Source organism: Ips typographus, linkage group LG15, assembly GCF_016097725.1.
Source record: "Ips typographus isolate SLU linkage group LG15, UJ_Ityp_2.0, whole genome shotgun sequence".
Lineage (NCBI taxonomy): Eukaryota > Metazoa > Arthropoda > Insecta > Coleoptera > Curculionidae > Ips > Ips typographus.
The window spans coordinates 6992975-7017703 of record NC_138436.1 but is presented as its reverse complement, the minus strand read 5'-3'; the positions used below and the strand labels follow the sequence as shown (position 1 = coordinate 7017703).

Below are 24729 nucleotides of genomic sequence, written 5' to 3'. Positions count from 1 at the left end.
GCAACTTTTATCAGTCACCATGGCCTACCTCAACAAATAACATGTGACAATGGTACGGAATTTAAAACGTCCTTGCTCTTAGAATTTTGCAAACTTTACAAAATTAAATTACACTTTACAACAGCTGGTAATTCCAACAGTAATAGTCCAGTTGAGAGATTACATTTAACTCTCATTGAATTATATCGCATCTTAAAACTTAAAAATTCCTCATTAATGCCTAAGGAATTAATGCAATTTTCTATAATAGGATATAATTCATCAATTCATAGTGTTACTAAACAGAAACCTTTCGATGTTATTAATGGACGTATTAACCCTTTAGATCCCTTTGATTTAACAGACGAAATAATCGTTAATAAATATATTAATGACAGAAAAGAAAGACTGAAAACTATATATCAGAAAATCTATGATCTTTCTTCAGAAACGAAAACACGAACAATTGAAAAACATAATAAAAACCGTGAAACTCCACCTGAGTTTAGTACAAATCAAAAAGTATTTGTTACTGACAAATCAGCTCAAAGAAGTAAAGATAAACCTCGAAGAAAAAAGCATTTTGTCGATCATGATATTGGTAACAAAATAATAACTAAAGACAAGAAGGTTATTCACAAATCACAGATTCAAAAACCTAGACTTTTTTCTGTTCCACAGGAAAATGAACCTGATGGTGCCATTCCTTCTTGTAGTTACACCGTTTGTGACACCGACTCATCTGACTGATGACGACCTCAAAACCATTCCATTAAAAGCACCTCTCCTTCCTTTTAATCTAGGAAATGCTAAAGTCGTAAACACCAAACATACATTCCTACATTTTGTAGAACTTACACCCTTAATTCACCAAATGGAAAATTTAGAATACTTTTATGATTTTGTAAATAAGTCGCTTAACATAACAAACTTTCAGGCATCGCAACTTACATACCATACTAATGCCATCAATTTGCTTAATCATGCAAAGTTTTTAATCCTAGAAGCTAGGAATAAGTTTAATAATATACGACCACATAATCGAAACAAACGTGGACTGATCAATGTAGTTGGAAAAGTCTCAAAGTGGCTTTTTGGTATTCTTGATTCTGATGACGCTGACAAATATGATAAAGCCATTTCAGAATTGCACTATCAGAAAACTACATTACAAAAAGAACTGTCTTTTCAAATTTCACTGACTAAACAGCTGATTGACAACTATAACAGTTCAATAACGATTTTGTACAACAATCAAGCTTTGATTAAGTCTCATATTAAAGCTTTTGAAAAATTAATAAATAAAACCTTAATTGACACAACTACTCTACTAAGAATTCAAAGTACCATCCTTCAAATAATCTTTAGTAGTCAAAACCTAATAACATTTTTGGATAACTTGGAAAATGCAATTATGTTTGCACAACTTAATGTTTTACATAGTAGTATAATTTCATACCATGAATTGGATACCATCCTTAAAGATTTGACAAAACTTTATGGTAATGATAAACTATTAACATTAAGTAATATTCAGTACTATTATAAACTGTCTGCTCTCCAAGTAACCTTCTCCAAAAATAAAATAATTTTTGCAATTCACTTTCCAATATTTCTCAAAGAATCCTTTGAAATGTTTCACCTTTTACCTATACCAATGAACAATTCCATCATTGTACCCCACTCACCCTACATGGTAATTGGAGCCGATTCTGCCGAATATGAAGAAGACGCCTGTCCGATGATCGAAAACACCTACATCTGTAAAAATCACCTGGAAACTCAGAGAGATGATTGTGCTGTTCAACTTATCAGACACGCCAATATTGGAAAATGTGAAGTGACACCAGTACGAGTAACCGACGCCATAATTCAATCAATAACAAATGAATACGTTTTGGCAATACCAACAAATAGTCCACTTAAAGTTCACAAGTTATGCCAAACTAAGGAGATTGTATTTTTAAACCACCCTAATTTGGTCAAAATTCCAAGAAATTGTGGGATAGGCATCTTAGATAACCTGTTTTGGAATAAAGAGGACATAATTCCAGGAAATCCATTTATTCTTCCTCAAATGGAGTTTTCCTTAAACCGCTCTGTTGCCCTTAAGCTGAAGCCTTTGGAACTGACGTCATTAAATTTAAAAGATATCAAGAGTCTTAGTGAAAGTAGATACTACGCAGATTTCTAGACGAAGAAAACATTCATCCAGTGGTTTGGAGCTTTTCAACATCTTTCCTGATGGTAACCCTTGCCATGCTTTTGATGTTTGCAGTCTGGAAGTTCTACCAATTCAAGAAGACGAAGCGTCAACCGACCGGTCATTCCACCACCGAGAGGGATGTTCCTGAAAACAACATGGTACCCCTGTTGTTTCCATCTAGGTTGGGAGGAGTTATGAACCCATAACAGCTGACCAGTGTCTAGTATAATAGAAGTGCTTAGCTTAGCAGTGCATAGGTATTAAGTATAGCCCATTGTATCAAATTAAATCATTCTTTAGACCGCTTTTCTATAGTTCACATCCAAGTTAGAGAAATAAAGTTTTTAAAAACGAATTTTGTATTTTCAAACTTATAATTTCTTTTACCTCTTCCTTTTTATTTTTTATTTTACCTCTATTTAATGGAACTTATACACAATAATTTTATATACATATTCTTAGGTATATTTTATACCATTTCTATAACTTTTACTTTATATTCTTTCCTACCATATAGGTATTTAAATTGATAGAATTTTTCGTATTTAGCTAATAAAAAGATGATTAGCAAAACACTTAGAGGGGGAGATGATAGGACCGTCACGTAGGCCTTCTTTTATCATTAATTGATTTCAACACTGTTCCTAATAGTTTTAGAATAGTACGATAAACCCTATTAAAATGTAACCTTTTCCCAAATATTCTAATATTCTTTATTACTAGTTGTCTCATAAATCTGTCATATTAATTAAGTTATTTTTCGGTCGATTAGGTTTGGTCGCCCTTTCAATTACTTTTATCACTTAAAGGCCACTAAGAAATCTAATATCGTTCACATAGGATTTCCTTTCGGCAAGAGCACATTACCCATTTTCCCAGATCTCAAGGGGTATAAAAATCGACTTCATCGCCAGCTCTACGCATTCTAGTCCTTTGACAAGTTCTGTACGGTCGGTCCCCCGACACTTGTAATTAATATTTTTAATAAAAGTCATTTAGTGTTTGTGCAAGTTTTTTATTTCCAAGAGAATCCCAACAAGACCTTACAGAGTGGCACAAAAAGAAAGAGAGATAATAGATAAGCAAATAAGAGAAATGGACCAATACGACATAATAAGGCAAAGTAACTCGCCCTGAGCAAGTCCCGTTGTATTAGTGAAGAAAAAATCAGGGAAAACTCGTTTTTGTGTAGACTATCGGAGACTGAGTAGTGTAACCGTAAAAAAATTCGTGCTCAGGATCAAATATTGAGGATATTTTAACTTATTTAGGAAACGCCCAACATTTCTCATCTTTAGACATGTATTCAGGTTATTGGCAAGTCAAAGTAAAAGAGATTGGCATATTTTCAGCCAAACAAAGGATGTGAATTAAGGGTAGATGCATGTAAAGATGGAATCGGAGCAATATTATTGCAGGAAAATCATGAAAATGCGTTACACCCAATAGCGCACGCAAGCAGAAGTGTTCCCTAATAACACATAACGTTTTTTAAACGTTCGTTTAAAGTACGAATAACATCGGAACGTCCTAGACTAAATATGGACATTTCAAAACGTCCACAATTGATTGTAACCAGTACCGACGTAAATCCGACGTTTCAATAACGTCCGTTTCTGGACTTTTAAATGTGTAAAGCGCCACCTACGAATCTTGTTTTACAACTGATTATCGATGTTGCCAAATTTGTTTGCTAACATATTTTTACCTGCTTTCTAAGTTTGCTTTTTAATTTCGTTTTTTTTATTCTATTGCGTGAAGAAATAATAATGCAATTTAGTAAAGTTAATAATGATGATTATTGTTGAGATTATTGTGTTAACATAAAACAATAATGAAAACTGCAATGCTTTTCATTTTCATGTCAATTTCAGTAAAAATAGTTAACTAACATTCAAACATGCTCTTTTATGCACTGTTCTAATGTAGTACTTCTTGGTGGGTAATTTGAGCCTTGTTTAAGTCAATTTCTTCATAAAAGTTATGCTCTCTCACCCACCTGAAAAAGTAGTGTAAGTATTCAGCATATACCAGATACAGATGAGAGAAAGATAGGCCTAATTTCTTACTTGAACTACACGTAAAAAACGCCAGACGTGAAAAATGTGTAGTAATGATGCATCAGCAGGGTTAAATACATAGGTTAAGTGTGAAATTGGCATTGTAATCTTACCTGGACCAGCAGGCTCTATGTCCTTCAAAAAATATACATTTACTTGATTTTAGTGTATAATTTTCAACTATTATTGAAATATCATATAAAAATTACAAATATATCTATTTTAGCTGCATGGGCATTTTCTTGACATAACAAAAGAAAAACAAAAGCACAGTGACAAATTCGAATTTTAGTTGACATAAGAACAGATGGAAGATGGCTTAATCAGCTGAATTTGTTTCCTCAAAGTGATAGTATATATTGTCACGGTTGGGGGGTAGCGCAGGAAGAGAAACAAGATTGTAGCTTAAGTATGTGGTCTTTATTTATTACTTGGATTACAATGAATAGATCTTACCCCCAGACTAGGAGGGCCGCTAGCACCGCCGCTGGCGGGACGCGCATGGAACACTTTCTGAGAGGGGGGTGTGTAGATGCGTGGGTGTGGGGGAATGGGCGTAAGGCCTTCTGAAGTGCCGCCAAGCGGTACCCTCTCGATACGAGCTGGGTGCCCCTATGTCCGGCACGCCCAAAGGATTTACTTAAGGCCCTGCAAGCCCTCTTGAAGTGTCGCCAAGCGAAACCCTCTCGATACGAGCTGGGAGCCCCTTTGACCGACACGCCCAAAGGACTTACTTCAGGTACTGATAGGTTCAAGAGTTCGGACGGTCACCTCAGGGTTGCGTAAGAACTCTCGTCTTTTCAGCCTGGATTTCCAAGAAGGTATCGAGCCGTCCGGGCACTAGAAAGTTCGGACTGATGCTCGAAGACCGACCTAGAGACCAGTAGTCTTCGATGGCTTGAGACGCTGATTAAATACCCACATCGTGACCCCAATTTGCCGGTCTTGCTGATTCAGACAGTGCACTAGGGGAGACCGGGGCCCGACTAGGTAACGGAACATAGTGCAATTTATGCTATTCGTGACAATATAGTAGTACACTTTCTATCTGAGACCATATTTATGGAAAATGGTAAGCTCAAATAATCAAAATATATATTATTTTTGATCTTTTAAATGGCAACACCTCTTTATTAATGTATAATTTGGTTTCTAGAACCAAACAATTCTAAGTATTGTTCCATGCAACATACCACAATTGTCCTGCAAATATTTATATTTTGAAACCAATAATTTTCCTAGAAGTCAGATTAACATCCACAAAAAATTAAAAAGTTAATAAACCGTCTTGGTTATTGTCAAACAGTGGATAGAGTTCACTTTAAACAGCTGATTTACATTTTTTTCGATTTGTTTAAGTAAAAGTTGTGTAACCTATAGTTTTAAAGAGTTTTTTTTACATTTACTTGAAAACAATTGAATATCAGTATGTTGTATGAAATATGTTAAAAATTGTTTGTGGAATCTTCTTCTAAAAATGAGGTTCCAAGTGTTTTTGCAAAAAGTAAAAGCCATTTTATAAAACAAAATTTATTTTTAGTATTAGTATTAGTAATAATATTAGTATTAACTGTAAAAATGGAAGGTGATTATAAATGAGAAATTTATGGAGGTTATTACATGACATATAGACTGACAAGTGCCAGTACATGAATAGTAAATATTAAATAAAAAGTTGTAGCTTGAAGCTGCACTCCTTTTTCTTTAAGCCAGAACCCAAAACAAAAACAAAAAAGTTAATAAAATTATGTGAAAACTCTCTCAATGCCGGGTTTACCAAATTGCAGGTCCGAAAAAGGCAAAAAGATTTAATTTTAGGTATTAGCCATAAAACATTTTGGTTTTCAAGTGAATTCAGTTATTACTAATATTAAAATTAAATTATTTTTTTTACAAACTCCTTGGGTCATAAGCATTGATTCTATTCTTAGTACTACCTAATATTAATTCTATTAGGTACTAAAATTAAATTTTATTTGATAAACTAGGCTTAAGTCCCTTCCATTTCATCAAATTTATGCAGTACCTACTTTACAAAGACACTGTATAATACATATTATATTCGGCCTCGTCTCGTAAATAAGTAAGATATGTAGTACCCCCGCTTATGCGATATCGATCACAAATTTCAATGCAAACCTAGTCTACCCATCCCCACTGCCGACTACCCCGCGCTGCCGTCAACCCTCAGTCTTCGTTTTTGTGTGGTATCGGTCACATCACCGCGATCGATATATTTCCGTTTGTTTTTTTTTTTTCGTTAGTTGTGTTGTGGATTAAGCAGAAATGCCGCGATCCATTGCTAGGAAAAGAAGAAGGAGCGCTTCTTCTTCCGAAGAAGATGTAGTCAGGGTGTTGAAGCGCTTGGAGCAGCGTTTGGGAAAATTAGAAAAGACGCATCGCCATGTTTCTTCTCGATACCGTCGTCGCAGAAGTCGAACGTGTTCGTCTTCCGATTCAGAATCAGGTGACCTGCGCCGTCCTTGTGTGCGCAGGGTCCAAAGGTTGTCATCAAGCTCGGCCGCCTCGTCACCTGATCGTTCGCCCGTAAGGGTGGGTGTACAAGGTTAGTACATTTTATTGATTTTTTAAGGAGCAACTGCTTTATTTTTGGTCGCCACTTCTGATGGCTGTCTCTGTTTTTGATGACAGATTTCCTTTCTATTTTTGACAATAGAGTAGGATTCTCATGGCCGTAATCTGTATTTGACAGCAGGTTTTTTCTTCCATAAAGTGCTACGTCTGTTTTTGATGACAGAATACCCTTTCTATTTTTGACAATAGAGCAGGGCACTAATGGCCATATCTGGTTTTGACAGCCGTTTTTTCCTTAAAATGCTACATCTGTTTTTGATGACAGATTTCCTTCTCTATTTTTGATAATAGAGTAAGGTGCTGATGGCCTTATCTGTTTTGACCTCAGATTTTCCATATATTGACATATCTGTTTTTTGACAACAGATCTTTTTTTTCTCATAGGCTACTTGCTATGCGTTAGTGAATCGTATTTAGCAGGAAAATGTGTGTACTTGTCTTTATTGGCAATTTAATATTTAACCTGATTTGCAAGGTTCATTCTAGATGGATATTTTTTCTTCTGTTTAGATTTGCCTATGGAGAATTTGGGAGCCATTCCTCGTTCGAATTCCATTGAGCCGGCCTCTCAAGAGGCTCTAAACCCGGAAATTTTATCGCTGTTGGGGGATGACGTTACCTTGGAGCATAGTAGTGGTCCTCCTATTCATTCAGATGTGGCAGCTCGCTGGGTCCATGTCATCCACAACGGCTTGGATGCCGAAAAGAGACGCGGTTTGCTTTTGAAATACCCGTCTCCGGAAAATGGCATTGCCTTTAGAGCACCCAAGTTAAACATGGTGGTTAAACAAGCTATCCTAGAATCCGGGATTAAGAGGGACGATCGTCTGATTCAAAAGCAGATGCAGCTCGGAGCTGGTTTGACAGCTATTGGTTCAGTAATATCTGATTTACTGAAACAGGAGGGGGGGGGGGGGCAATGAAATGTATGATTTTGAGTAATAATAGCCAAGTAGGTACCCAGGTAGTAATACCAATAACGTTTAAATGACGTCTTTTATGACGTCATTAATGTACTAGTACATTGCAACTAATGCAAAATAATGAAAAATCACGTATAAAAGACGTCATATAAGTACCGATAAAATTTCAAGTCGTTTAGTTACTTAATGCGACGGATATTTACGTCATGAGAGACGTATAACAACGTACCCAGTAATTTGTTTAAATACGTCACCAAATAACGTAAATTATCGTTAAGCGACGTCATTTCCAAACGTCAGTTGGAAACGTGTTTTAACGTATTAAATTAACGTTTCATAACGGCTCGATCCCGCCGAAAGCCAACGGTCGATTTCCTAATGTGAATCGACCAGGCCGAATGAATCTCAGTGTTGCCAGCTTATTTAAAGCATTATCATCAAACGTGTGGTTTGGCACGTTTTGTTGGTAAAGTACGTCTTATTTTCCATTTTATTCGTAACATTACTTTTAAACATTACTAATTGTTCTACTGCTTGATATTTTACGAAGATATACTGCATAATAAAAAGGCGCCTATCTAGATGAATTTATATTTCCAAATCTTCTTTTGAGTACTTATGAGTCACTTAAATCACGTAAGTCACACTCACTCAAGTGTAAGGCTTTCAGTCTACTAATATACTATTAAAATTTGAATTAGCTTCTGAAAATGAAAAATAAACAATAAATAAATCACAAAAGTTTCTGAAAGAAGTTCCAAGCCTTTACCACCAATCTGGCAATACCGCGCTGCTGCTTTCGTCACACGTACGTCACACCGGTTACCGCCGTCAAGTCAGTGAAACTAAAATCGTCTGCGGCTGCGTCGTCTTTGTTTTCGTCTGTTCGATATTTATGACCGTTTGATTGTTTTGAGCTCGGTTTACAGTGTTTCAGTTGTGCAAATTTTAATCAATCGTATTGATTCGTTTCGTGAAATTAAAATGACCGGTTTAGCTGCTTACTGTTTAGTAGAATTTAAACCAACTAAATTTGACAATGGTGGCTTGGCGGTGGTGACGAGTCATTTTGGCCGCCACATAAAAACCGAGACGCTTATTTTAGGCCGTTGAGGGAGAAACTGAACCCTGAAGAAGATTCTTTGAAGTTGTTCCCAGTGGAAAGGTTGTTTTACGAAACGGGTAAGTAAACTATAAAATTTCTAGATCGTATGCATGGAAGCCATTTTGATTCTTTAGTCTTTGACTTGAAGTTTATATTGTAACTGTTTAATTAGCATGTACCACAGTAAAAAACTATGTAGAATTAGCTTGCCCAATCTAGATTAAGATAAAATTATCGTTAACAAGAGGATTGTAAGTTGTGAAATAAACAACTACACTACATTTCTAGCTAACTCCATACTTAAAAAAAAAAACCTTTAAATTGGCAGATGATTATGATGAAGCCTTTTCCAAATTAAAAAAAGCGGAGAGCAAGTCATGCTTGGAGTCGTCAGATAGTGATAAAAACCCTACACCCGTCAAAAAAGTTCCTAAAGGGAATCGAAGATATTCTTCGGACGACGAAATCGTGGAGAGAAAACATCCCAGACCGCCAAAAATTAAGTTAAGAAAATTGACAGGTTAGTATATTAATGTATGTACCTAAGTATTATAATTGATTCATTTGCTAGGGGCATCTTGACTATAAAGAAGCCTAATGTAGCAAATTACATGCATCCGTCTTTTTTAAATAATTTATTAAGCTTATTTTAATTATCATATGTAAGCTAATATAAGCTAATTGTTAAAATGGCATATATTATTGTTTTAGAGGCATCATCATCATCACATGTTTCAAATGAGACTGGTGCTCTTAGTCAAAGTAGTGAACATTTTATTAACTGTCAAAGTGAAGCTGCATCGACGTCTACGGCTGACATAATAAATGGTATTTACATAATATTGAAAACATTAATTTTGAATGTTTTCAATTAAGTTAATGATGATATGCACCGTAAATACACCATTTCACCGAATTCTAACTAGCATTTCTTTCAGCTTCAGAGCAGCCCTTAATATTAGTGAACTTTGTAGAACCTGACGTAGAAACTGCATTTTCTAAAACCCCCACTATTGAAGACAATACCCGCGACACAAATATTAATTTGAGACCACTAGGTAATACTTTTTAATAAATTATTTTTACTTTTTGTTTTTAATTTATTTTTTAGATGAACAAATTTGAAAACAAATTTTGTTTGTGAAACAGCAAAATATCGAAATTTTGCAGCTTTTAAAAGCGAAAAACACTGTTATAAATGCACTACCGGATTTGCCAGTCAGTCTACCTCTTCAATCTGAGGCTGACTTAGAAGTCTTTGAATTGGCTTTGTCAGAAGACCCTGACAAAGCTAACCAATTGGTATATACGTTAGTCTAGTGAAATATTATTGTTATATATTAAGTTGTTTATAGGTTTTATACTTGTCTGGACAAGGTGGAGGCACAGTGTACATGACCAACCACATTTTAAGAGAACTAGTGTCTGACCAGCTTGCTTCACTGTACAGTTTTTACGGGAAGCGAGAGAAGAAAACTTTTGCAACCCTTCAATTAAAAAAAAATTGTAGTTGGTAAGTAAATATATTTTGTTTAATTTTTACAAATGCGTTTGCTATTAATATTCATATATCGTACTTGTTACCTACGTTACTATTTTCAACTTGCTCGTAAAATGTTCACCTTGATTTTCATTTATTACATGCAGGGTGTTACAAATTCGATGCATTAGCATTGCTATCTCAAAAACTATAGTTGATAGAGCTTTAGTTAAATGGAGGCAAAGTTGCGTATTTTATTGCTAATAACTTCAAAATTGTTTTATTACATACTCAGATTTTACCACTTTATTATTGATTATTTTGAAAAATCATTGGCACCTTCTGCAAGCGCTTTTTTATGCTCTTCAAGGAATTAGTTTTAATTTTCAGCTCCGACGTTTCGCTTTTTAGATACCATAATCAACTTCAATTTTTTTATTTTGCTTTTTGGTAGCTACAGACCTTCCAAAACTAACGATGTGCTACACTTGTAAAAAATGGTATAACTTAGGTAGGTACTTACCTTAGATACTAAGTTTTTTAAAAAAAATTAAGGATACGGAATTCATATGTTGTCATAATGGGTAGATAATTTAGTTTAATATGATTTGATAATTAGGTTGATATATTTTTTTAAATGAATGAAAAGTATCATAGAAAACTCTCTCTTTTTTGAAGGAGCAATGAACCTAATTATTAAATTATATCAAACTGAATTATCTACTCATTATGACAACATATCCATTCCAAATACATATTTAAAAAAAACTTGAAGGACCTACCTAAGTCATACACTACGTATAAGTTTTCGACAAGTGTGGTATATCATTAGTCTCGGGAGGTCTGTAGCTAGTAAAAAACGAAACTATGCAGCTAAATACTAAAATTATTTTCTTGAATAGCGTAAGAAAGAAGCGGAAAAAAGAAGAAAAGCCACCAGAAGGTTCCATTCATTTTCCAAAATAATCAAGTGGTAAAAAAGAAAAAAAGAAATTTGACATTTGCTGTTTTTCTCGGATATCTCCGGATGTATTAGAATTTTTTTTTTTGTGTAACACTCTGTACAGGGACTTTCAGATTTTAGTGTCCAAGTAAATAGACCAATCTTAATTATTAAAGTATGTATACAATATAAATTTTATTTATTTTGCAATATAATTTCAGCTGCTGTTGTATTGAAATGTAATACATCAGAGGGCGAAGTCAAAAATTTAATCAAAACTTGGTTAAAACATGCCCCCCAACGTTTAAAGAAGCAAGAAAAAAAAAATTAATTTAAGTACTTTCTAAGTGTTATAAGCATTAATAAGATGGGTAAAGTTCAAAAAAAATGTGTATCTAAAAGGCAAATGTATAGGAGAGCATTAAAAGAATATGATGAAACAATTGTTAGAGTAAATAATGTAAAACAAGAAATCCTAGACGATGGTAATGTGCAGTCAATGTCAAGTGGTGAAATTCTTGAATCTCAGTCACTTGATCCAGCTAAGCTCAATCAAATGTACTTAATTCCAAATGAAGAAAATGCTGAGTCAATGGCTCCAACTCGTTCAGAAGGTGTTTCTCAAACATACTCAAAAGTGCCTGATGATTTATTACGTTTAAACTTACGGAAATGGAAAGACCTTAGTCTTGTGAGGTACCATATAATCAATTAGATAGTCTTTTATTATTGCTAAATCAATATCATCGTAGTTTACCGAGAGATGCACGTACATTACTGGGTACACCCTCAAGCACAAGTTTCAAGCAGCTCGAAAATGGTAAATTCCATTACTTTGGATTGGCTACGAATTTAAAGCAAATTATATCGCAAAATAGAAATTTTAAATTTCAGAAGTTTGAAATATCTTTTAACATTGATGGTATACCATTATTCCGAAGTTCAAACACTCAGTTCTGGCCTATTCTTGGTCTTTTAAAAAACAGTTGTTTAATATCAAGTCCATTTTTAATTGGAATTTTTTCTGGAACAAGTAAACCTTCACCACCATCTTTTTCTGAATGATTTTGTAGAAGGGTTGTCCAATTTGTGTAATATGGGGTTGGTTTATGAGGAAAAAACTTATGATGTTTCAATTCACAGCATTGTATGTGATGCCCCTGCTAGGGCATTTATTAAATGCACTAAGGTTCATAGTGGATATTCAGCATGTGATAGATGTTATGAAAGCGGTAACTATGTAAAAGGTCGAGTTGTGTTTCCCAATTTAAATAGTCTTAAAAGAAGCAACGACAATTTTAGGTTGCGAAATGATGAAGATCATCACACGGGTCAGTCTCCTTTACTTAATTTAAATTTGGACTTAGTTTTAAAATTTCCAATCGATTATATGTATTTAGTATGTTTGGGCGTTTGTAAAAAATTATTAGGGACGGGTGGGTGGCAATTTAAATGTCAGATTGAGTTCTCAAACTGTTAATAAAATTTCAGAAGAATTATTAAAACTCAAGGCACATGTTCCAAAAGAATTTAACCGAAAACCCCGCTCATTAAAAGAACTGTCCAACTGGAAAGCAACCGAGCTCAGAACCTTTCTGTTATATTTGGGCCCTGCAGTTCTTAGAAACATTGACAAATCAATATATGATCATTTTATTATGCTTCAATACTCTGTCACAATTATTCTTTGTGAAAGGCATTTAAAAAATATTGGTTGTGACGTTGCAGAAGAAATTTTAAAACAATTTGTTCTTCATTGTAAAGCAATATATGGATTAGAATATATGGTATATAACGTACATATGCTTTGTCATTTAACAGATGATGCAAGAAAATACGGCGCATTAGATTCTGTATCTGCGTTTCCTTTTGAAACATTTTTGGGAACTTTAAAAAGACTGATTATTTCCTTCATTGTACCCGCAGCCAATCAAATTCCGAGAACCTTTCTAGTTCCACCAATTGAAACCGTTTTATACTGATTAAATCCCTGGCTGCTAACATTTAACTGTGATTAAACACCACCTACCTTTTTCGAATACGTTTTTTGAAGAAAATTTGATATTAAACGAAACGGGATTTAGACACTTATAAAATTTAAGTTATCTTCTTCAATATTAACAATTAATAAATCACTGTAACGTAGTTGTCATTAAATAATTACATAAATTAAAATATTTTGACGTATGATTGTCAATTTGAAATGTAAACAAAAATATACATGGCTGAACGAAAATCTGTAGTGCGCCGGGCTGGTCTCCATAGTAACGCCGCTGTTTGTAATACAAACATTCAAAACAGTTTGTGAAAAATTCCGCGATTTAAAATGTCACGCTTTGGAAATTCTAATATTGTGGAAATTGATCAAGAAATTGAAAACTGTACTCCCAGGACTACAAAGAGGACACATATATCCATTTGGAATCAGTTTAGTGCCTTTTATGAAGAAAAAGGGTATGTTTTAAATGAAACAACTTCAGTTGAAAACCTTGCAAACATTTTGAAAGACTATGCGTTTAATATGAAAAAAGTTGATGGAACAGATTATAAAGAAGGAGTTATCAAAACAATGTGGAATATAACGGCCAAGCAGTTACAACAGCTTTATTTTGACAATTATAACATAGTATTTGATCCCTTTAAAGACGTAATGTTTCGACAAGCAAGAAATGCTCGAGATACAAAGCGAAAATTATTACAAAAAGATCCTACTAAAAAAAGCAAAGTTCTAAAGCTTTCACCCCAACTGAATACCAATCCATTATTCAATTGTTTGATGAAGATACCCCGGCTGGTTTACAAAAGAAGTTCTATCAAATTGCTGCTGTAGAACTGGCATGGCGAGGCGGAGAAGCTGTTAATTGCTTAGTTGACTATTTTCAAACTGAATTGGACAACAAAGGCATTGCAACAGGTAAAGAATTTAAATCAATACAATAATAAGCTAACTGTGAAGTATTTTTTGGCTCTTAGGAAGAATTGAATGCAATCCAGTTTTTTCGAAAACAAATCAAGGTGGAGCTAAAAAAACTGGCCGAATATAAATGGTTGGTGCAAAATACTATAAATAAAAACATCTGCCCTGTCAGACTTTTTAATAAACTAATCGCTAAGAGAACAAGCGCCATAACTACAAATAGATTATTTCTAAGTTGCAACCGATTTTGGACCAAGAACAGCAACAAACCATGGTACAAAAATAGTCCTTTAGGTAGAAATGAAATTTCAAAGTGGACAAAAAATGCAGCCAAAAAAGTTTAATGATTATTTGGCGGAGTTAGGGACAAATAAGTTCTACCAGTTCTTGGCCAACGTTTCGATATATTAAACATATATCTTCATCAGGGCTAAAAGGTATAAAATGTTACAAAAGATAGTGAAACATGTACGGACCAAACGCTTACCTCGAACTGTCTTAAAATATGCACACTATTCATATGAGATGTTACAAACGTGTACGTGCACAATACACAATCATGTAATAAAAGGTTAAAACAACACATAACAAACTAATTACAAACACAATTGGGGAATTGTCAAGAAAACGTACGGTCGGGACCCACCGTTAGACTGCAACAGAACGCATAGGGTGATGGCCCACTGACCATTGACCCACAAAAAGTTGTTTTTTTGTGTCCGTTAAATATAAACATTTAGCATATTTAGGTGTACGAATGAGTGTAAGCGAGAATTATTATTATTATTATTATTAATGTTTATTTCCACAAGAGTTAGAGTTAGATCGGTCTGTTCATAAAATTGTCAATTAAGTTCGAATAAATGACGTTTAAATTTTGGGTATCAGTTCTAAAATTTACGGCTTTGTCCCTCCACTTGTTTATCCACAGCATTTCGGAAATCACCCGTTTTTTGTAATTCGCTGCACTATCCAGTATCCTTGGCTGCGAAAAATCAAATGTGTGGCCGTTGTTTTGGTAATGACACGCAAGAGCCGTTGTACCTTCTCCTCCATTGTGTGTCAACCTAGTACAATCATATTGATGTTGTTTTAGTCTTAGGTTTAATTTATTTTTTGTTTGCCCAATGTAGTTATTGTTACAATCTTTACAAGGAATTAGGTAAACTACGCCAGATCTCTCCAACAGCGGAATTTTATCCTTTATCTTTGAGAACAGATCCCCTACTGTTTTTTTGGGATATGTGACTAATCTTATCTGGTCATTATTCAAGATTCTCGTTAGTTGGTTGCTTAAACCTGAGATTAAAGGTATTTTATAATAATGTAGATCAGGTTCTGAATTTGGTGTTGTCTGATTTTGATTGGTACGTTGGGCACGAGAGTCCGATTGACTTAAGATTTTGTTAACTACGATGGGGGGATATTCATTAAGATTAGCAATATGTCTGATTTTATCAAAGTTAGTCTTCCAGAACTTCTCGTGGCTCAACTTTGTGACTCTATTCTTCAAGGACTTCAATATGGCAATTTTCTGTGACAGGGGATGCGTAGACTTGAAATTAATAACTCTTCCAGAGTGAGTTGGTTTCTGGTACCAGTCAGTAAGAAGGGTATTGTCATTATTTCTAATGACTAATACATCCAAAAATGGAATACATTGGTGCTCCTCCACTTCACAAGTAAATTGTAAGTGTGGCTCAAAAGAATTAAAAATATTCAAGACCCTATCACAAGTGTTGGAAGGCACGCAAGTTATGATGTCATCTACGTAGATATAGAGGAAAGGAACCACAAAAGGTAACTTGGGCAATGTGTGGGACAACAGCTCATGCATACACATGTTAGCGAGGAAGGGAGACAGAGGATTACCCATGGCACATCCAAAAACTTGGGAATAAAACACATTGTTGTATGAGAAATAATTAAAGTCAAAAATGAGAGAAATGATGTGAAAGAATTGGTCTTTGGGGATGTTAGTGTGAGGTACTATTAAGTGCCAATGTTTTTGTAATGTATTTAAAGCCAGTTCCTTTGAGATATTGGTGAACAGTGACTTCACATCTAATGATATGAGAACGTATCCATCGGGGACAGCGTTGATTTGTTTTATTTCCTCTACCAATGCAAATGAGTTAGTGATTGAATACTTGAACAAGTGGTTAATATTTGAAAGGATGTTGTTTAAATATTTGGACAATTTATATAATGGTGACTGTACGCACGACACTACCGGTCTAAGGGGAGTGTCGTCTTTATGAATCTTAGGTAAACCGTAAATTCTAGGTGGTAATGAATTTTTTGTTATTAGATAATCGTGGGTTTTTTTGTCTAAACAGTTGTCATTATACATTGTTTTAATTAGAGAATTAATTTTATTTTCGTAAGACGTAGTGGGGTTCTTCGTAAGTAATTTATAAGTCTCAGGGTCATTTAATAATTCTGCCATTTTGTTCACATACAAATCCCTGTACATCAAAACTGTGACATTGCCCTTGTCGGCCCTTGTGACTATGAGATTATCATTTTCTTTCAAGAACTTTTTGGACAGGTGGAAAGCCCTAGTATAACAATCACTGTGTTGCGCAGATTTGAGTTTATAAGCGTGGTTACTAATGGCATTTGTACAACGAGCCCTTAAGTTATTTTTGTTGTCAATATCCGGGGTCAGATCTATAATAAATTCTATGTCCTTAATAATGTCAACTATTGGAAAATCAGCCTTAGTGTGGTTTAGTGCAAATTTAGGACCTAATGCTAAAAGTCTAGAGACCTCAGAAGGAGGTTCGATACTTGTTAAGTTTTTTAACCAACCGTCCGGTGGCGACCGACAGTTCCCAACACTCCCCAACTTGAGCGACTCAATCTTTTCAATATGATTAAGCTTAATCCTACTGTACGCTGTATTATATTTAAGATTACAAACACTGACGAACTGATTAAAATGATAAATATCTAAATTTGTTTGGAACAATAACACATTATCCTTAAGAATACTCTTAATCCTACCTATCTTCCAAATGGCTATTTTAATTTCTAGTTTTAAAATTTTGTGCATAAAACTTCTTGTTAATTGGTCCAACATAAACATAAAAGGATGTGAATTGTCCATAACAGAGTACAAGCAATTGACATTCTGCTGAATGTGTCTGGGAAACACTTGGTGAAACTTACATTGTAATAAGAAGTTGCGTCGATTCTCCCAGCTTGCCAATTGGGTCTTGAGATGAATGTGATCCTTGATCGATTTGTAAGTGGTAGGTCCATACCTGTTCCGCACGTCTTCAAAAAACCCCATAGTTTGATGTCCGGTAGCCGCAAAGGTATATAGATCGTAGTAGTGGCGTCCCAAATATGTGAATATTTAATGATTATTTGGCGGAGTTAGGGACAAATAAGTTCTACCAGTTCTTGGCCAACGTTTCGATATATTAAACATATATCTTCATCAGGGCTAAAAGGTATAAAATGTTACAAAAGATAGTGAAACATGTACGGACCAAACGCTTACCTCGAACTGTCTTAAAATATGCACACTATTCATATGAGATGTTACAAACGTGTACACACCGCTGTTCCGCTGTTGGAGAGATCTGGCGTAGTTTACCTAATTCCTTGTAAAGATTGTAACAATAACTACATTGGGCAAACAAAAAATAAATTAAACCTAAGACTAAAACAACATCAATATGATTGTACTAGGTTGACACACAATGGAGGAGAAGGTACAACGGCTCTTGCGTGTCATTACCAAAACAACGGCCACACATTTGATTTTTCGCAGCCAAGGATACTGGATAGTGCAGCGAATTACAAAAAACGGGTGATTTCCGAAATGCTGTGGATAAACAAGTGGAGGGACAAAGCCGTAAATTTTAGAACTGATACCCAAAATTTAAACGTCATTTATTCGAACTTAATTGACAATTTTATGAACAGACCGATCTAACTCTAACTCTTGTGGAAATAAACATTAATAATAATAATAATAATAATTCTCGCTTACACTCATTCGTACACCTAAATATGCTAAATGTTTATATTTAACGGACACAAAAAAACAACTTTTTGTGGGTCAATGGTCAGTGGGCCATCACCCTATGCGTTCTGTTGCAGTCTAACGGTGGGTCCCGACCGTACGTTTTCTTGACAATTCCCCAATTGTGTTTGTAATTAGTTTGTTATGTGTTGTTTTAACCTTTTATTACATGATTGTGTATTGTGCACGTACACGTTTGTAACATCTCATATGAATAGTGTGCATATTTTAAGACAGTTCGAGGTAAGCGTTTGGTCCGTACATGTTTCACTATCTTTTGTAACATTTTATACCTTTTAGCCCTGATGAAGATATATGTTTAATATATCGAAACGTTGGCCAAGAACTGGTAGAACTTATTTGTCCCTAACTCCGCCAAATAATCATTAAATATTCACATATTTGGGACGCCACTACTACGATCCAAAAAAGTTTGTTTAGACACAAAAAGAATAAAAATATCAAATCACTCTAATCGAGCAACTGCAGTAAGCAATCTTTCTTTCCACGGTGTTGAAGAACAAGAATTAATAAAGATAACGGGTCACTATAATGCAAGTTCTATAAAACCATATTTGCAGCTAAATCCCGACCATCATTTAAATATTATTGAGAAAATGAGAAACATTCATTCTGAACAGATTCTTGCCAGCAGTAGTACTCTAGCTCCCTCAGCCATAACAACTATAACTTCAAATTCAGCAGCTGCAACCACCATAAGCAATGAAAATCTACCACCACGTGAAGTGAAGCAAGAAAGTAAAGACTCTACATACTCTGTAATTTATCAAAATGGCAATTTCTTTACTAATTGTTCAAACTTTAGGCCTGCTTAAATGTTAATGTAAAAAAATCAACATTTAATATTATTATTACGTTTGTGATGTTTAGTTTAATTAGTAGTTTTGTGTTGTTAAGTACTCGTAGTAGGTGTTCTTTTGTTAATAAAGCAAACGTTGAAAAATGTGTGTTTTCAGGAAATAATCTTGACATATACCCCTCGGCGTTCACGTTTTATAACGTAAAATGTGCATTGGTAGGTTTTTTGCAAAATTTTTCTTTTAGGCAAATGGTTTCGACTAAATAATTCTTTGTTTTTTATCGTCGAATTATTTCGTCTCAATCATTTTTCAAGCAAAATTTTGCAAAAAATCACCTTTGCACAGTTTACCCGATAAAACTTGAACGTCTCGGGATATAACCTATGATTAGATCACCAAACAAAACGCTGCAGCAAATCCACAGAAGGATTTCGGAGCTATATACAATAAACACTGAAGTTAAATGCTTTTCTGACCAAAATTTGTTACTATTTTCAAAACATGATGATGGTCCTACTCTAGACTGTTATTTGCCTTGTACGCAGTATAAGAAACTCATATATGGAAGTTATGAATATCAGATTTTGTCTTCATCAAAAGCAGATTCTTGTGTAATTACAAACTCGTAAAGATATAGTCAAGATTATTAACATAATTAAAACAGTCCTTTCTTTGAATATCCATTTAGTTCTCAAAATTTGGATATACATGTTGTAGCTTCTACGGATTCAAGATTGTACTTTTAAACTTACTGATATTTTAGCAAAATGTATGTTATTACCAATTTCTTCCGAAGAACACGTTGTTTTTCCATTATTACATTCTTCTTAAGAAACTCACGTCTATGTAGAGTATTTATGATCCACTGCACTGTAGTATTAGGCTGGCAACGTATTTGACAACCCCCAATGGTACTCCTTATATGTATTTTATTGAATTTTCGGATTCTATTGATAATAAAAAAGATTTGCAAATAAAGTTTTACTTTGAGCGATTTGAATTTAAGGTACATTTTTTCTTAAATTTTTTCTAAAGTTACCTAGGTGAAATATTTCCAAAAAATTAAAATAAACATACCATTATTGACCGATTAGTAACTTGAGATTTTTGATTGATTTTTCTCTACCTAATGGTCATTGTTCACCTAGGTCAAAAATAGAGTCTAATCTCTAATTCTAGTCTGGCACAAACACAACAAAAAAGGAAATGTTATTGACCTAGGTAAATAATAATGTCAATGTTTATTAAGACATTTGACATATGAAATATACTTGACTTGACAGACAGAATTTATCTGTTTGTTAGGTTATCTCTTCATGTTGTTGTTTTGTTATTATCCTAAATTTTGTTCAATAAAAGGACCATCAAAATAATGGTTAAGGTTAATAGTGGAAAAAACGCTATGTTATCCACGGTTTAGACAGCTTTTATTGATCGTATGTCAAGACCAAAAATCTTGAGGAGCCAAGCGACGAGGGATTTACGACATAAGGTGAATAAAAGCTGTCTAAACCGTGGATAATATAGCGTTTTTTCCACACATATTTTTGATGTTTTTTTTTTTGAAAATTTAAAAATATAGGATAACAAAACCATATGAAAATATATCCTAATTTATCTGTCTCTGTCAAGTCAAGTTTATTTCATATGTCATATATCTTAATAGACATTGATATTATTTACCTAGGTCAATAATATTTCTTTCTTGTTGTGTTTGTACCAGACTAGAACTACTCTATTTTTGACCTAGGTCAACAATGACCATTAAGGTAGAGAAAACTAATTTCTTAAGTTACTAATCGGTCAATAATGGTATGTTTATAATGTTAGTAGCGGAAAAAAAATTTGATTTAAAGATTTTTTCTTCAAATCACCAGAATAGTCTCTGTAGCTTGCCACTTGACAAAAAGTAGCTCTGCATGTTCATAAATATCCATATTATTGTCTACGATTTCTTGTGTTATAATAATCTTTGATATACTGGTATGAAGAATTTAAAATCATTCTTACGAAATAAATGGTATGAAAAAATAATTATTGCAAATCAATGCTCTCGAGATAGGTGGAACAAAACTTCATAAGCGACACAGTTTTTCACGTGACCATTGGACCTGATTGATTTTTTTCTTTCTTGATTGAAAGAAGAAAGAAACTATCAAATTACGTCACATTTGCTACGGACACATGTAACTCATGAAGTTTTGTTCCATCTTTGTCGTGAGCATTGGTTTGCAACCGTTCTTTCTATATACTGTTGATTAATACATGTATAATATTGATTTTTTTGAATGATTCTTACTAAAATTAGTTTAGAATTAGATTTTAGGTTGATTCCGAATATGATGAGGCTTCTAGAAACATCTAATGTATAACACTACATTAGATGTTTTTATTTTTAGATACCCAATATGTGAACCATAAGTAATAGGACATAGAACTACAGCATATTCCGGACATCAAAATAATACGATTTAACTAAATTGTCTTATACCGAAAGTTAATACATATTAAGAAAAATCCAGAAATTTTGTTCTTGGTTTTTATCCTATAATCAAGGTCTTTTGATATAAATCACTACATATATTTGTATAAGGGGACCTGCAGCCATTTATTCAGCTGTATAAGAAGACTCAAACTTTTTTTTAATTAACTGAAATGGACAAACGACTTCACAATATGATTCTAATATGTTTCTATGTAAAAAAGGCATACCAGTTCTATATCTTAAAAGTTGACCGTTTTCGAGACATTTGATGTTTTAATGGTGCATAAATTTCTGTATGCTAATACGGTTAAATGGTTAAAAAGTAAAGAACATTTACGTAATTCATACAAAAACTAATTGGGAACTCTTTTAGATCAATCACACAACAAAAAGACCGATAATAATAAATAAAAAAATCCATACGTATTTTCAGTGAATTCGGTGAATATAATTATTATATATACTTTGATAAAAAAATATTTACTAATTTGAAAGTTGCTGTATGCAATATCAAAATATCGGATATCTCAAAAACGGTCAACTTTTAAGAGTTAGAACAAGTATGCCTTTTTTACGTAGAAAACATATTAGAATAGTACAGTACAGTTACGTACTGTACTACATACATATTAGAACAGTACAGTTACGTAAAAAATGATTGAGTCTTTTTAAGCAGCTGAATTGGTTTCAGGTAGCGCCCCCTATCAGCTACTGCAAAATAGATAAAAGCATCGATCGTATTTCCCGCCTGGCAAAACTCCCTTATACAAGTTTTCAGTAATTGATATCAAAAGACCTTGACGATGTGATAAAAAATCAAGAACAAAATTAAATCTCGACATAGGGCAATTTAGTCTACTAAATCGTATTATTTTGATTTGAATATACTGTAGCCTTATGTCCCTTTACTTATCCACTCTGTATAAAAAGCTTAAGTTATTTTAGCGTCTAGCTTTTATAAATTTGTTGCGTATGTGCTTATATTCTTAAACTTGTAAACGTGTGCATCAAGTACGATTAGTTGTCCGTCTAGTGTAATGCGAATCGTCTTGAACCGTAATAGCTATGTGATATTAAACTGAACTGATGTTAGCTATTTACCATAAGTAAAATTGTTTGTTAAACATAATATATCTATATTACTTCTATAACAGAAAGATTTTTTTTCCTTAAAAATTAAGAATTATTTAACCTATAATTAAATCGGAATTGAGTAAGATATCATATCCCTTTAAGAATAGTTTATGTTTACTAATTCCCTTAATTTATTTCAGAAAGTTTACAGTTTCAAACTTGATGCATTAATCTATGAAAATCAAGAAAACAAAATGCAAAATTTGCTTTATGATAGTAAAACGCGATAGTTATTTAAAATGTAGTAATACAACTATTAGGTTCATCACGCTTTATGACGTCTGTGTTTGTCTTGAAAAGACGTCTAGGCTTGTGTTATTAAGACGTTTAGGTGCGTCACTAATTGACGTCCGAGTACGTTTTGTTATAACGTCTTGGTTCGTCCTGATATGACGTCATTCGGCTGTGACATTTCGACGTCATCCAAATGAGCATTTTACGTCACGTTACGTTATGATTGGAGGTCATTTCAGTCATGAAGGATTCACTCGCGTCTTTTTAACGTCATTTTGCTATCTGGGCTCTAGGACTGTCAAGTTTGTTGACTCAACTGATTCGGGAATGTAGGTAACACTTTAAGGGGAAAAAGTCCAAGACGCCCTAGGGCATTAATTTTTAGATAATTGACCTTAATATGTGTCATTATTGATGAAATAATAGCCCTGTCGGACATTAACGAATATATACTGTATTATCTGATGGTGTAGTGTCTATGTCAAGAACCTTTTATTATCGAGTATTTTTTGATTTTTAAAGAGGCATTTCCCTTGGTCCATTCATGGCTAACCGGACCAGGACACTATATGACGCAGTAATTGACCACATCGCGAGGACCTTTCCAACCTGCATCCGAGGGACTCGGTCATTACGGACTACGAAGTGGGACTATACGAATCAATGAAGGCAAGATTTTCAGATGTGACTCTACAAGGTTAATTGAATGGTGTCATTATTTGCTGTTTGTAGAAAAATTACGTTAAAAACACTGGTTATTTTATTTTTAAAGCTTTAATGCGCAAGGCCAAAGAACTAGGTGTAACCCGGCAAATTCAAGAAGAGGCAGCCCATAAAGTTTACCTGAGGAAGCACTACGCGTTGGCACTTTTACCTGGGGACAGGACTATGGATGCATTTAATTCGTTACAGGTTCTTCCCATACAACGGATATTGATAAAGAGAAATTAAGCTACTCATAATTTTATCTGTTATTAGGATCGGGAACGGGAACTAATTTTCGGTGAATTCAGGGATTACATCAGACGGCAGTAGATTGGACGAGACGCCCCCCAACATTTCAGCGTTTACAGACAGAGGCATCCGACGAACAACGTGATGGAGGCTTACCACAGGCGGCTAGACAGTAAGCTGGTGAGACATCCTGGTGTCTGGGTCTTAATAGGTATTTTTGAATACGATGTTTTTTCACATTTCTAGTACACATTCAGCATATTTTTGTAATTTAGAAGTCCTAATCGATATTCAAAATATCGCTATTTTGGCGCGACATCCGCAAGTGTTCAGGGTTGCCAGGAAGAATGTAGTTTTCGACGCATGGATAAGGCAGGCATGGGACAATTAGCCGATGGACGTTTTACAACTGGAGATTTTTTGAAGATAGTACCTTTAGTTATATTTTAAAATGAATAAAAATATTTAAAAATGTACTTTTTAGGCAAGCGGTACACGTTGTACAAGGCATGGAGAGACAGCTACAAATTTGGAATAACGTAAATGAAGCCGCCGACATCGAAGAAGCAGGACAGCAATTAGTAGATTTGTATCAACAATTATTTAATAACCCTATTCCTAATTAACTTACTTAAATTGCAATGCATTTCGCGGGGACTCGGTACCGCTGTCTACCGATATAAAACGCGGCGGCTTCAACACGAAGTGAAGTTCAAATAGAATTGTGAATTCTTCTGACAAGTTTTCAATTCCGGGTCTTTGATCAAGGTTTTTTCCTCCATACAGAATTAAAAACCATTAAATTCTACTCCATCATGCCAACTCCGGTTTTTTTTTAGCAAAGTTTTTCTCCT

At 34.2% G+C, this 24729-nt stretch overlaps 1 protein-coding gene and 5 long non-coding RNA genes across 7 annotated transcripts in view; 4 read left to right on the top strand and 2 right to left on the bottom strand.

Annotated features, from left to right (window-relative positions):
- Positions 1-24729, bottom strand: part of LOC145738452 (uncharacterized) — a 165479-nt gene that overhangs the window by 115063 nt on the left and 25687 nt on the right. The gene's annotated exons all lie outside the window — the stretch shown is intronic.
- LOC145738457 (uncharacterized) overlaps positions 1-24729 on the top strand; it is a 404307-nt gene that overhangs the window by 362285 nt on the left and 17293 nt on the right. The window lies entirely within an intron of this gene.
- On the top strand, positions 6532-9450 carry LOC145738389 (uncharacterized). The gene is made up of 5 exons (XM_081993209.1): positions 6532-6811; positions 7351-7756; positions 8869-8945; positions 9197-9388; positions 9440-9450. The coding sequence occupies exons 1-5, from the start codon at positions 6532-6534 to the stop codon at positions 9448-9450; spliced, it is 966 nt and encodes a 321-aa protein (XP_081849335.1).
- On the top strand, positions 8822-24729 carry LOC145738306 (uncharacterized). Of its 2 annotated transcripts, none has more exons than XR_014180698.1 (10): positions 8822-9388; positions 9580-9696; positions 9807-9926; positions 9980-10170; positions 10224-10381; positions 23444-23618; positions 23694-23833; positions 23900-24086; positions 24151-24304; positions 24360-24729. It is a non-coding gene; the product is annotated as an uncharacterized LOC145738306 (long non-coding RNA). The 2 variants fall into 2 exon arrangements; XR_014180699.1 differs by having other exon boundaries at positions 23444-23630.
- On the top strand, positions 12487-15086 carry LOC145738256 (uncharacterized). The gene is made up of 2 exons (XR_014180662.1): positions 12487-14205; positions 14265-15086. It is a non-coding gene; the product is annotated as an uncharacterized LOC145738256 (long non-coding RNA).
- On the bottom strand, positions 13882-16419 carry LOC145738255 (uncharacterized). The gene is made up of 2 exons (XR_014180661.1): positions 14696-16419; positions 13882-14638 (listed from the first exon to the last, which is right to left on the bottom strand). It is a non-coding gene; the product is annotated as an uncharacterized LOC145738255 (long non-coding RNA).

Bases quoted from the DNA above. Each gene is read 5' to 3' on its own strand.
- LOC145738389 (XM_081993209.1), top strand. From the start codon at position 6,532: ATGCCGCGATCCATTGCTAGGAAAAGAAGAAGGAGCGCTTCTTCTTCC. The intron at 6,812-7,350 runs GTTAGTACATTT...TCTTCTGTTTAG, and splicing joins CGTAAGGGTGGGTGTACAAG to ATTTGCCTATGGAGAATTTG. The intron at 8,946-9,196 runs GTAAGTAAACTA...TTAAATTGGCAG, and splicing joins AAGGTTGTTTTACGAAACGG to ATGATTATGATGAAGCCTTT.